The sequence below is a fragment of the Panicum virgatum genome, chromosome 5K, assembly GCF_016808335.1.
Source record: "Panicum virgatum strain AP13 chromosome 5K, P.virgatum_v5, whole genome shotgun sequence".
Classification (NCBI taxonomy): domain Eukaryota; kingdom Viridiplantae; phylum Streptophyta; class Magnoliopsida; order Poales; family Poaceae; genus Panicum; species Panicum virgatum.
Genome location: NC_053140.1, coordinates 8949607 through 8962848, shown reverse-complemented (window position 1 = coordinate 8962848; position 13242 = coordinate 8949607). Strand labels below are relative to the sequence as shown.

At 44.7% G+C, this 13242-nt stretch overlaps 1 protein-coding gene across 1 annotated transcript; it reads left to right on the top strand.

Moving 5' to 3' along the window:
- Positions 1–3715: 3715 nt before the first annotated feature.
- On the top strand, positions 3716–10018 carry LOC120706139 (probable ubiquitin-conjugating enzyme E2 23). The gene is made up of 8 exons (XM_039990713.1): positions 3716–3968; positions 5218–7255; positions 7474–7608; positions 7720–8136; positions 8492–8561; positions 8650–8789; positions 8919–9230; positions 9494–10018. Exons 2-8 carry the CDS (start codon positions 5270–5272, stop codon positions 9761–9763), a joined length of 3330 nt encoding a protein of 1109 aa, XP_039846647.1. The 5' UTR covers positions 3716–3968; positions 5218–5269; the 3' UTR covers positions 9764–10018.
- The last annotated feature ends 3224 nt before the right edge of the window (positions 10019–13242 follow it).

Sequence of the window (13242 nt, the reverse complement as noted above, 5' to 3'; positions counted from 1 at the left end):
TTTGAAAATGCATAGTAAATAGTAGAAAAATGGTAAAAATGTAAAACCAGTTGGATTAGCTTTGATTTGGCATGTAGAACTTAGGAAAAATATTTAACCTTCTGTTTGTTTAATTTTTTCATGATGTATTGATTTAATCATGGTTAATGCTTGTTTACGCTTGTCTATTTAATATCTGCAGTTTTGGATGTTCAAAAATTATGAAATTTATGCAGTAGCTTACTCTTTGCATTTTTAGTTTACTGTAAAAATTTCAGAACCAGAAGCTATGTGCATGTTTGTAAATCTATTTTTTCTGTTTGTTTTGCTATGGCTAAATTAAATATTTTCTGTTGTCAATAAATGTTGGCAAAATATTGTTGCATGCTTTATCAATAGCTCATCATGCTGGTAAATTTTGATTGCTAGATCATGTCCTCAAGTTAAGTTTTTGCATTTGTTTAGTTTCTAGTTATATCCTTCACTTTCCAAAAGTATTGCTAAGCCATTCTTTTCTGCATGGTTTGATACATCAAGTATGTCATTTTTGGGTGAATCATGTTAAATTTTGTTGGCTAGAAGGTTTGGCTAATTTCCTGAATGGTAGATGCTTGCAGTGGTTTAATTTAAGTTAATTTGTGTGGCATGCTTGATGTGCTTGTCATCTTCTATGAGATGCTTGAGTGATAGTTAAGTTAAATAGCTCTAGGTGCTTATGCTAATATGTTGTACTTGTATGAATGCCTTGCGTGTTGCACTTCCATGCATTCATACATATGCATTGTCGCATCTCATTTAGGTACGATAGATGAACCATATGAAGGACGTGCTACTGGAGCCGAACCCGAAGACGATGTTGGTGGACATATCCCGAAGACGGATGGATGGAACCCGATGTACATGACCAAAGGAAGATGCTCGCCAAGCGAGTATCATCTAACTAACACTGACTTAGTGTTAATCCCAGGCAAGGCCCGATGCACATTCTATTATTTTTAAATTATGACACCTATATATGTATTTATTACTTATGCATTAGGTTTAGGAATTGTTTGGAACTCTAGTGCATGATCCCTAGGTTCCCTGGAGTTATACTAGTATGTATAGGATGATAGAAATACTATGCTTAATAAGATCTCGGTAGAAGTCGAGTGATTTCTGGTCACTCGCGAGATATAGGATATCTCGTTATTTTGAGTATATGGAATATTGGAATAGGTTGGAGAAGGAAAAGAAATTGGAGACCGGGCGGAGAAAGGCTAGCCCCGTCTGTGTCGGTTAAGGACCGTTCGTTGTCTGGACCTGTGATCGAGTTTGAATTGTACTAGCCGCATGCCGGGAGTAGGAGATAGTTAAAACCGGTAAGCCGAGTACTGGTTTGCTTCGAAAGTACAGAACTTCTACCCACCCCTTAGGGCAAGTCGAGTGGCCGCGAAGAATTGGGATGCATATGTTTACTTTTGGTGGTCTCTCGTAGGGCTCGGCTGACTATATGCAGGTGGGGCGGTTCTGTAGTTCGAGACAGGGTGGGGAAAGGTTGGTGCGTGGGGTCCGACGGGGCTTTTGCGTGCCGTGTTGGTTAGGTCCACCTTGCAAGGTTAAAGCGGATCGATTCGCCGTCAGTCACTCTCGGATATGAGCACCTTGATCGTAGCACCGCATCGTAGTAATGAGATGGAATATTAATGTATATGTTGAAGGAAATGTTGAGATTACTAATTGATCTTCTATTATGTTTGTTTTAGAAAGGATTCTGCAAATACCTAGAGGATATTAATTTATATAGAATGTGAGCTAAAATATTGAAAGTAAGGATCCACCCTTAGACGCTTTTCTGCAAATAATCCACAGCCAAAAAAGCCTTGCATGTCTAGGTAATGGGCTATGTATACCCATAGTCAGGTAAGTCTTGCTGAGTATTAGTATACTCAGGGTTTGTTGTTTACCCTGTTTCAGGTATAGGAGCTAACCCAGATTCACATCGGTGGGCTCGATATGACGTCCTCACGTCTCCGTGGTTATCGTTTTATTTCAATTTATTTCAGTTGGTTTCTAATGAAAATCTTCCTTAGGTTAGACTCTCTCTACCGCTGCTGTTATCTATTATATGAACTTTAATTTGTAAAAGTCATTTTGTAAATATCTTAATATTTTTATTATTATTTTGTAAAATTTTATTATGCTGGTACCGTCTGCGCTCGCCGTCGTGCGAGACTACTGATGTGTTTCGATCGGGCCGTGTGTTGAAAACAGGCTGTCAAGTTATACTTAATTAAACTAATGCACCTGATGTGTTGGAATGATAGTCATTACGCTTAATTAAACCTTTTAACTTAGCGGTTCTGTCACACTAGTGCGCGTGGTCCGCTGCGAGACGACGAGTCCGGCGCGCGTTGTATGACTAGCTCCCAAAGGTCGACGGCGGCATGGATCTTATGCGCGCAGGCACTCGTGCGTGAGGGATTTTGCCCTTGGCGGCAATGCTGCGCGCCTGCTCTGGCATGGCTTGATTGCGGACGCTAGTCGGCCATGGCTTGCTTGCGGAGGCTACATGAGATCCTTATTCCCTAGCATCTTCGATCCGGTGTCCTGTCCTCTTCCTCTCGTAGTCTCGTGCTCGTCTCGTGCTCGCAGGGATGTGAGGCACCCGCCGGCCGTGCTGCTTGTTTGGATGAGCTTGTGCTGTGCTTGGATTAAACAGAGAGATTGGGAGATGAGCTTGCGGAAGGTTTGATTTGGGGAAGAAGAAGCGAGTGCGGGTCCCATTTGAATGTACGGTAAATTCTCTTACGTATGCAACAAAATAGCTATAAAGATCAATTATGCATTAGATCACCATAAATTTGTGTGTTAAAGGATGAGTGATCCCTGTATTTGTACAATACTAGCCGCTAAAATTGTCTGCTCATTTTTCCGCACCACAAAAAATTATAATTATCACGCAGGTCGCATCTGGATTTAAAATATACCCAATGCACTAGTATGAAGCAAAATTACGATTCGAGCACAATCGATTTGTATTGGATCCGGTGGAAGCGAATTTCAGACTGAGATTTTTTTTTAAAAAAACCCTCACTGGCTAGAGAAGCCACGGCTCGGGGGATTTTCTCGATCGGGAAGCCGAAGTCCTTCATTTTAATAAAAATGGCAGGGCTGTTATACCCCGTCATTGTACCCTGGTCGAGTTTTTTTATAACTAGGTGATACCCATGCGTTGCTACATGAATTTTTTAAATAGAATTTTAAGTTGAAATTTAAAAATAGAAATATTAAGATGATTGTATGGCAACATTTTTTTTGCTAATGACATTATATATGAAAACTTGTTCATTTTGTTGAGAACGGCTCTTAAATGATTGATCCTCCGTGTAGAAATTTTGTAGCGTGGTACTCGAAAGACTAATAAGTTGTAAGCATGGATGCTATTAGCCACAGAAAATCGATGTAAGAAAAAATAGATGATTTTAGTGGATGGTGACATAGCGTTTCATGTAGTGGGTTCCTATATGACGTGGAGAGCTTACATGTTGAGAGAAATATAATTAATGACTTTTAGTGCGCGCATCTATATAGATTATATAGATATCAGACCCGTTTTACAATTAAGAGCACGAAAAGAACACGTCAAGGTGCGAACCGGAAGTTTCGAAAAAATAAAAGTGCGAACCGGAGCTAGCCAACAGCGAGCGCCGAACCGTTTCGTGGATCTTGGTACTCGGCCCGGACTACAGTCTCCAGACCTTTCTCCGCCCGTTTTCCTCTCCTCCCGTATCGTGTTTTGTGCAGCTGTGCTTTCCCAATTTTTTTTTTTAATTATTATACGGTTTCCTTTTTTTCCGCCTCCTGCGCAGCTCGCCTCGCCTCCGCTTCGACCTCCTCTCCCTCGCCCGCCCCCGTCTCATCTCCTCTCACCTAGGGCACGCGCGCCGTCTCGCCGCCGCCGCAGCCGATCCGGCCGCCGTCGATCCCCGCCGCTCCGATCGCCCGAGGTCAGTCCAATCCCCTCCCAAGCTGCCTCCCCCCCTCGCCCCCTCCTCATCGATCGCTTCCGGCTTCCCGGGGTTCCCCGGCGCTCCCGCCGCCGCCCCTGATCTTCGCGTGCTGGTTCGCGGGTGGGCAATCCTACACTCGGCGAGGAGGGCACACGCCGGCCGACGAGGTTTATACCCGCGTCCCGATTCGGTTTCCGGCGAGTGCGGCGGTCGCCGGAGCTGGATGGATGGCCAATGGGACTGTCGCCTCCGGCGCAGATTGGCTGCGTCACGATGGGTGGGCGGCTTGTCCCTGGGGGCCGGATTGGGGTTTCGTCGGGAACTAGATGGGCGGTTGCTTGTTTGTCCTCTGGATTCCAGCATATTCGTTGCGTGCAAAGTTCCCTAATACTTGGATTATAATCGCGGCAAGGCCAATGGCCTACCGCGTTTATGGATCGTTCTTTTGATTAGGATTGTCAAAAAGAATAAGCACGAGATATATGAACCTCTGAGCTCGTCCAGTATGGGCACCTTGCTAGTAGGGGGGGAGGGGTCTATCCTCCTTTTTGTTAGGTTGCTAGTCGCAGTTCGTGCTTTTAATGCATATTGTTGAATTATAAGCAATATTTATGGTTCCAAGTCTTCAACTTACTTCTATCTGGTTCTTGCTGAAATACGCCATCCTTCCTCTCTATACAACTCTGCATCAGCAATTGTCCAGTTCACCAATTATAGTTATAACACTGGCTATTTACATGACTAACACTATAATTTGAGCTTCAGTTTCTGAATCAAGAATACCCTATCCCTTACTATTTCCCTGTCTGTAAATGTGATTTATCTTCATGTGAATTAAGTTATTCACATGTTTGAAGTTCAAAAGTTCTTTGACAATTAGGAATTAGGATAATTTAAAACCAATAAAGTAAAATATCCTATTTGCCACTGAATTATTCACTTAACTCCACTCTGTCTATATACTTTGATTTAATGGATTTGTGTATTATGGGAGCCGGGTCCTTGCTTATTACATGCATTCCACTGGTGATACTGTTCCTTTTCCTTGTGCTGAGGAAAAGCACAGTGTTTTTCTAGTAAACTAGGTAGTGACGATCCGCATGCTTTTATATAATTTAATGGCAGCCAATCATCAATGGGCAGGGGGTTGCATATGCCATATGCTATGATTTTTAATATATTTTTTCTTTTGATGTTTCATGCTTGGCCTGCTGTTCGTATCTGAATCATGTTTTATGTGTTTCAGTTGAATAGTCTGCTTGGTTGTTGGGAATCTACTTTTACAGTTGTCTCCAAGCATGGAAAACCTACCAAATGGCTCAGCAAATGCTGCTGAGCATAACCAGGAAAACGAGAAGTCCATGGATGCTAGTGAGCCTGAAGGAGTTCCAGATGTTTTTGTTTACAGAGAAGATGTTGTCAGCTTGAAGTCCAAGGAGGATGCCCATGGATTAGTGTTGGAGGTTGCTGGGGAATATGATTCTGAAGGTAGCATCACTGACGATGATGATGCACATACTGAGGAGCGTGAACATAAGGCTACTCGTGGGGCTGAAAACAGTGGTGCTGATGGTGATAATGCCAGTAATGGAGCTGAAGTTGACAGCCAGAGTTCTTTGCCTGATAACAAAGTTCGCGTGTTATGGATAGATGGTAGTGAAAAGACAGAAGATATTGACGATGTAGTTGTAGTTGACAGAAGTTTCCTTCATGGAGACTTAGTTGCTTCTGCTTCGGACCCAACTGGTCAGATGGGGCTTGTTGTGGATGTCAATCTTGTGGTTGATGTACAAGCTGCCAATGGAAGTCTGATAAAGGGTGTATCCTCAAAGGATTTGAGACGAATCAGGGAATTCAATGTGGGTGATTATGTTGTCTCTGGTCCATGGCTTGGTCGAGTTGATGAAGTGCTAGATAATGTTAATGTGTTGTTTGACGATGGCTCTGTCTGTAAGGTGAACAAGGCAGATCCTATGCGCCTAAAGCCAGTGTCAAGCCCAATTCACCCGGATACAGCTTGCCCCTTCTATCCAGGACAGCGTGTGAAGGCAGTGTCATCATCTGTTTTCAAAACATCAAGGTGGCTTAATGGATTGTGGAAAGCAAGTCGTCTTGAAGGTACGGTTACAAAAGTGGAGAGTGTTGCTGTTATAGTCTACTGGATTGCATCTGCACACTTTGCAGAACAGCAATCTGTTCCTCCGGAGGAGCAGAACCCAAAAGACCTGACTCATTTGTCTTGTTTCTCATACGCAAACTGGCAATTAACTGAATGGTGCCTTCCCTACTACCGACACACTTCATGTACTGATGGTGCTATAGCTGAAAACTCAGAGACAAAAGAGTTAAACTCGGATGAGCATACAGGAAACAAGTGTACATGCTCAGAAATCTCAGCTCTACTATCTGATATTCCTGAATCTCAAGCTGATTGTAAGACTGAACAAGGTCAAAGGACTGATACAGATGCAAATTGTAGGCAGACAGATGTTGATTCTTCTGCTGATGGATTGAGCATGTCAGATGGGGATAATTCTTGTGTAGCCAAAGAATCCGAATCAGGAACTAGTGTATCAGCCATCCCAAAGGAGAGCTCACAGGACTATAGAAAAAAGTTTAGGAAAGTGTTTCTTAAAAAAGACAAAAGAACAAAAAGAAGAGATGAGAGCTTCGAGCGAGCTCTACTCATAGCAAATACATATACCAAAGTTGATGTAATCTGGCAGGATGGGACAAAGGAATGTGGAGTAACCTCAACATCACTGATTCCTATCCACAGTCCAAATGACCATGAGTTCTTCCCAGAGCAGTATGTTGTCGACAAGGTCACTCATGATGTCGATGATTCGGCCGAACCAAAGCGTGTGGGTCTTGTTAGAAGTGTTAATGCCAAGGATCGAACTGCATCCGTATCATGGTTTAAGCCTTCGCTACACCCAGAGGAGCCAAAGGAGATTCAGTCTCATGAAATTGTGAGTGCATATGAACTGGATATCCATCCAGATTATGATTATTGCTATGGAGATGTTGTTGTCCGCTTGCCATCTGTTTCACCACTGATTGAATCAACCAATAGTGAGGACAAAATGGAACTGGATAAGAAGTTAGATTCATCAGAAGGATTGGCTGCTTCAAATGTGGCACCCCCTGATGCTAGTGCTGATGATCAAGTTTCACAGAAGGAATCCTGTTCGCAGTTTACAAGCCTTTCATGGGCTGGAAATATAGTTGGCTTTCAAGATGGTGAGATTGAAGTCATTTGGGGTGATGGGTCAACTTCTAAGGTATTTCACAGCTGTCAATTGCACGAAACACGCATTTATGTGAACTTTCACATTAGGAGTTTCTTGCTTGGATCAACTGCTGCTGGATGTTTGTCAACATCTTTTTTGTTTGGTCAATCTGGAGCTGGAGGCTTGCAACATTTCCTTATACCACCTCACCTTAGCCTCACCTAACTATTCATGCACTATCTAATCTTGATGATCTCCTGTTATTTCAGGTCGGACCTCATGAAATATATGTTGTTGGTCGCGATGATGATGGTGGCTCACTAGATGATGGAACTGCCTCTGACGGTGCTAGCTGGGAGACTGTTGATGACAATGAAATGGATTTACTTGATGATTCTGCGAAGGTATTTTCTACTGCTTGAGCGTCATTATTGTTTATTATTCTGATTGGTTATCTCGGAAGCACCTTTTAGTTTCCTTTTATTCTATTTAATGATTCATGTACCCCCTCTCAGGATGATTCACAAAATGTACCTGAGAATAGTATTGAAAGGGAAAACGGTTCATTCAGTTCCCAGGATGGTAGTTCTGTTGCAACGGGTCCCCTATCTGTTGCTTTTGGCTTTGTGACCCGATTGGCGAGTGATCTTTTTGCTCGTGGTAGAAGGCATTTAGACGGATCAAACTCAGATGCTATGGATGAAGTTGAGTCTCATCAGTCTGATGAGGTTTTAGAAACTGGTGATGACATTGATAAGGAGCATCATGTCGAAATGGCCGAGCATACCACAGATACAGCAAATGATTCTTCTGCTGACAAGACTGTAGATGTGATTATGGCTGAGAGTCCTACAGATTTGGAATGCTTCAAACAACACTTTGATGTTCTGCAATGTCCTCCAGACCATCACTACCTTGAAAGCACAGCACAGGTGAATTCTTTTATACTGCTGTGATACTTGGTGTATACTTGTTTTTCTGATTGTGAAGGCAATTATTCTATCTTTTTTCATTGTTAAATCCTTGGTCATAAATAGATGGCTTCTTTGGTTGCATGCAGCCAAAGTAAATAAATTTTGACCGTTGGAATGTCTTTGTATATCGAAAATTAACATTTGAAAGTGATAAGTAGACTTGTCTTGAAGAATAGTACTTTTGCGATATCTTTTAAATATATTAGAACAAGGAATAGTGGCCAAATTTTTGGCAGCTTTTATTGTTATTTCACTGCTGTATTCAAATATATTTCTGTGAGGTTTATTGCTTGCCTAAACAATGTTCTGGCAGGGTACGGGGGGAAGAAAATGGGTCAAAAAAATACAGCAGGAATGGGGCATACTTGAGAAGAACCTACCAGGTCTATTGTTACTCAATATACAAACACTAAAAATGGCTAAGGACAATAATTTTATGGTTTGCTGATGTTCCTTTCACTGCAATTGCAGACTATATTTATGTCAGGGTATTTGAAGATCGCATGGATCTCATAAGAGCCGTGATTATTGGAGCAAGTGGAACACCCTACCAAGATGGTCTGTTCTTCTTTGATTTCCACATTCCACCTGAGTACCCGCAAGTTCCTCCGGTAATTGCAATATAATTATGTCATCCTGCTATGCTTTGTCTTGGTTTACATATAAAAGCTGTAAGTGAACCCATTTATCTGATTTTGCTGGCATTGCTGCATTTTTCATCTGTGTTGTCAATTGTGCAGTCAGCATACTATCATTCTGGTGGTTTGCGTGTAAACCCAAACCTGTACGTGGACGGGAAGGTTTGCTTAAGCCTCTTAAATACTTGGACGGGCAGAGGGAACGAAGTTTGGGATCCATCATCATCAAGTATTCTCCAAGTACTAGTTTCACTTCAGGGATTGGTTCTCAATGAAAAGCCCTATTTTAATGAGGCTGGGTATGAGAAGCAAGTTGGTACTGTTGAAGGGGAGAAGAATGCAGTGCCCTATAATGAGAACACGTACTTGCTGAGCTTGAAATCCATGCTATATATCATGAGACGACCTCCTATGGTAATGCAACTTCCCCTCTTGAGAATTATAGTGCATCTGTGCTATTACGTAGTTATAATAATCCAGTTTGCCTGTGCATTCCTTGTCTAGCAATTGCTAAGTTTATATTGTGTAATTCTCTCACAGTCTTAAGCATGTAATCAAATCATGAAAATTGCCATGTTTTATATACTGGCCATTTTCTTGTCGCATTATACCATACAAAATTACCTACTTGATACTTATATATGTTCTGATTGTTTAATGCATGATGATCACTGCAGCATTTTGAGGATTTTGTGAAGAGCCATTTCCGGAAGCGTGGCCACTACATCCTTAAAGCTTGCGAGGCCTATTTGCAAGGGAATGTGGTTGGCACGCTCACTGACGATGCCTGCACCACCGACAGAAGCAAGGAGCACTCTAGCTCTGTTGGCTTCAAGCTCGCATTGGCAAAGATTTTACCACGGTTCATCGCAGCCCTGAAGGAAACTGGAGCCGACTGTGACCAATACGAGCACCTTGGGAAAACAGAAACTGTTAGAGATAGCTGATCTCACGCATAGCGCCATAGAGGCTTCTACTTGTTTTTTCTTTTCTTTTCTTTTTTTCTTTTTTGGTTTCAGAAAGATGGTGTCCCCACTCTCCACCACCCACTGGGTCTGTTTCCGTATAAATGTACATTCAACATTTGTTTCAATTCGTACATTTGGAAAATGTAGCTCCAAATGAGTTATTCAGTACGTGGGACTGAGCTACCCTGTACAGTTGATGTTTTTGTTAAGCTTACAGGGTTCTTTCAAAGATCAGGGTAGCCTTATGATGGAAAACCAGGAGTAGACGCTCCTGGATAGAGGTGTTGTTTTTGGTTTCACGAATTCACACCTGTTCAAGAAATTTGTCATGCAGTTCCTTGTGTTCTTTGATGTGAAAAATATACAAATGCTGTTTTTTTTGGAAATAAACAGTAGGATACCTTGTTATCCCTTGCTGCCCAAATGCGCAGAGTGAGATGAATAAAAGGCCAGACTCGGCGGCACCCGGTGTGCTGTGGACGCACACCTGCAGCCCAGTAGTGCTCCATAATAGTAATGCGCTGGATGAGCAGCCCGGACACAATACTGCCCCTTAAACATGGCCTAGAATTCCCGCTAGAGAGCAGCCTAGAAATACGCCTTTTTAACGAGTCCCTCTGACTCTCGACCCTTCCGCCCTCTGCTACAGTTGAGAGGCGAAAAGGGAGCGACAGCCGTTTCCGGCGGCGGTTCCGCCGGCCTCCTTCTCTGGTGGCCGGGGAGGCGTCGGAGAGGGTGCCGCCGGCCTCCTTCTCTGGTGGCCGGGGAGGCGTCGGAGAGGGTGGAGGCCTGTAGAAGCGCCGTGCGGATGTACATAGAGTAGTTAGGTCTAGGGTTTGCTCGCTGGCGGTGGTCGTCGGCGGAGCTAGGTTTAGCTGGGGGAATGTTCCTTTGCAGCTTGCGTTCCAGGGCGGCGTTGACGAGGCGAAGGCGGCGGCGTCGCGAGGAATAATGCTCCAACTCCTCGCCCCCATGGTGCTCTACTCCGGTGCCACCGGCGAGTTTGGGAGCCGTTGCACAGGAGTTCGGACTTGGATCTTCGTCGCTCTACAGGTGATGTTGCTCCTGCCCTTTTGCTTCAAGGATGCGAGATGTGCTGTGGGTGTTGTGGATGGAGGCCGGCTGGATCTGCCTCGGTCTTCCCTCGGCGGCGGGGTCCATCAACGGCGAGCTCAGATCCAGGAGTGGGACGGGTCGGGGCGCGGTCCCGGCCGATGGCCGACCGCCAATGGCTTCATCCCGTCTCTCGTGACGGGTGTCTACTTCGGCTCTTTTCAAAGCCTGTGGGCGATGGGACTCGTCCTGCTTAAGGTGATGCCATGCGTCTTCTTCGGCGGCGGCGGCGGCGGCCGGCGACGAGGACGACGAGGGTCTTCGGCTTGCTCGGGATCCAGGGGCTTTAGTGTAATTTTTATTTTCTTTCGGGTCCTTAGCGTAGTTTGGCTGAGACAGCTGTTCCTGTATCCTTCTTGTACGTCTCTGTATTTGTATGTGTACCTGCACATTTTCCTTATCTAGAAATAAAGACACATATGTCCGCCTCGCCCAGCTGGCCCGCTCCTCCATGCCTACGTCAGATATGTGTTCCTCCACGCCGCTGATTTTGTTTTTTTTGCGCCGGATCTGCCGTGTCCTGTGGCGCCAGCAGACCGCATCGAGCGCCATGGTGAGTGGTGACTGTTGACCTCGGCCGCTGCGTGGCGCGCGAGCTGGTCGGCCTGCGACCGCCCACGCCTAGGGATGGCAATTGGACCCGTGGATGCGGGTACCCGCGGATTTCAGACCCGGTGGATGCGGGTGCGGGTTTCAAATTCAACCCGCGGGTGCACCCGTACCCGCACCCGCAATATGCGGGTGCGGGTTTAGAATTTCACCCGCGGATGAACCCGCACCCGCACCATACATAAATTCTGGCCCAGATAACCTTTAGGCCCAGCCCATTTATCCAACACATATATAGTTGGTTGTAACCCTAGCTCCCAGTCCAATCCCCCATTCCCCCGAGGCCCCGACCCCCACCCATCTCAGCCGCCAGGCAGGCAGGCAGGCCGCACGGGCGCACCGCGCACGGCCGCAGCCGCTGGCCTGCTGCTTATAGCCGCCCGCCGCCCCGCCCCCTCCCCATCCCGGCTCCTGGTCCTGGCGGCCGGCCGCCGGTGGTCCAGGCGGCGCTCTCGGTAGGCGCCAAGGCTCCAGGAGGCAAGCGCCCAGGCGGCACCGCGGCACTCCGCACTAGGCCGGCGCCCAGGAGGTCAGGCGGCCCTCGGCAGGCGCGCAGGCAGCAGACAGCAAGAAGGTGGTGCCTCCCGCCCTCACCAGAGACCCTCCCCCTCCCTCGCCACTTCGGTCAGGTATAGTCTTAGGTGGTAGTGGTGGTTAACTGATTATTAACTTGATTGATTAATTCAGATAGTCTTATGTACTGATTTAGTTCATCTATTTGATCTAGCATGTCTACTCAAGGAACTAATGGTAGTGGAGTGCAAGGATCTAAACGTCCTCGTCGATCTGGGAGTAGACCACCGACTCCATCTTCAGGTGGCGGAAATGGTGCTGCATTAGAGGAAACAGCAACACAAGGTACTAATACTACTGATGTGGTAGAAATAGAAGATGATGGTGATGGAAAAGTTGGGAATAAGAAGAAGAAATCTAAGATTTGGGATGAATTTATTGAAAAAACAGTAGGAGGAAAGCCTAAAGCTGAATGCGATTGGTGCCACAAATTGCTTTCAGCTGAGACAAGGAATGGCGCAAGTCACTTGCATGGTCATCTAAAAATTTGTGAAATAAGAAACATTAAGAAAGGCCTAAAACAATCTACTTTGAAGTTATCTGCAAAAACTGATGGTTCTGTTGTTGTTGATAAGTATGTCTTTGATCAAGATCTTTGTAGGAAGGAGCTAGCTTTGATGATATGTGTGCATGAGTACCCATTATCCATTGTTGACCATGCTGGGTTTCGAAGGTTTTGTGCTGCTATGCAACCTTTGTTTAAAGTAGTGTCAAGAAACACAATTAGAAAGGATATATTGGATATGCATGAAGTGCAAAAGATCTCCATGGTAAAATTCTTTCAAAAAATTCAAGCTCGAATTGCAGTCACTACTGATTTGTGGACAACCAATCACCAAAAGAAAGGGTATATGGCAGTAACAGTACATTTTATTGATGATGATTGGAAGTTGAAAAGTTTCCTCCTAAGGTAATAACTGAAACTGCTCCTTTGTACATTGTTATGCTTACTGCTTGTCTTATATTCTCATTCTATTGTTGTACAGTGTAACACCCCGGGTGTTTACACAGTATTTTAATTAGGTGCCTGCACAGTAATGGTGTAGGTTTGCTATGCATCTTGTGCTTGATTTACTTAAAAAAGATCTTTTTGTAATTATGAAAGGTTATATGTGTAATTATGATTTTATGCAAGGTCCTTCATATAGTTAATTGTGTTTATA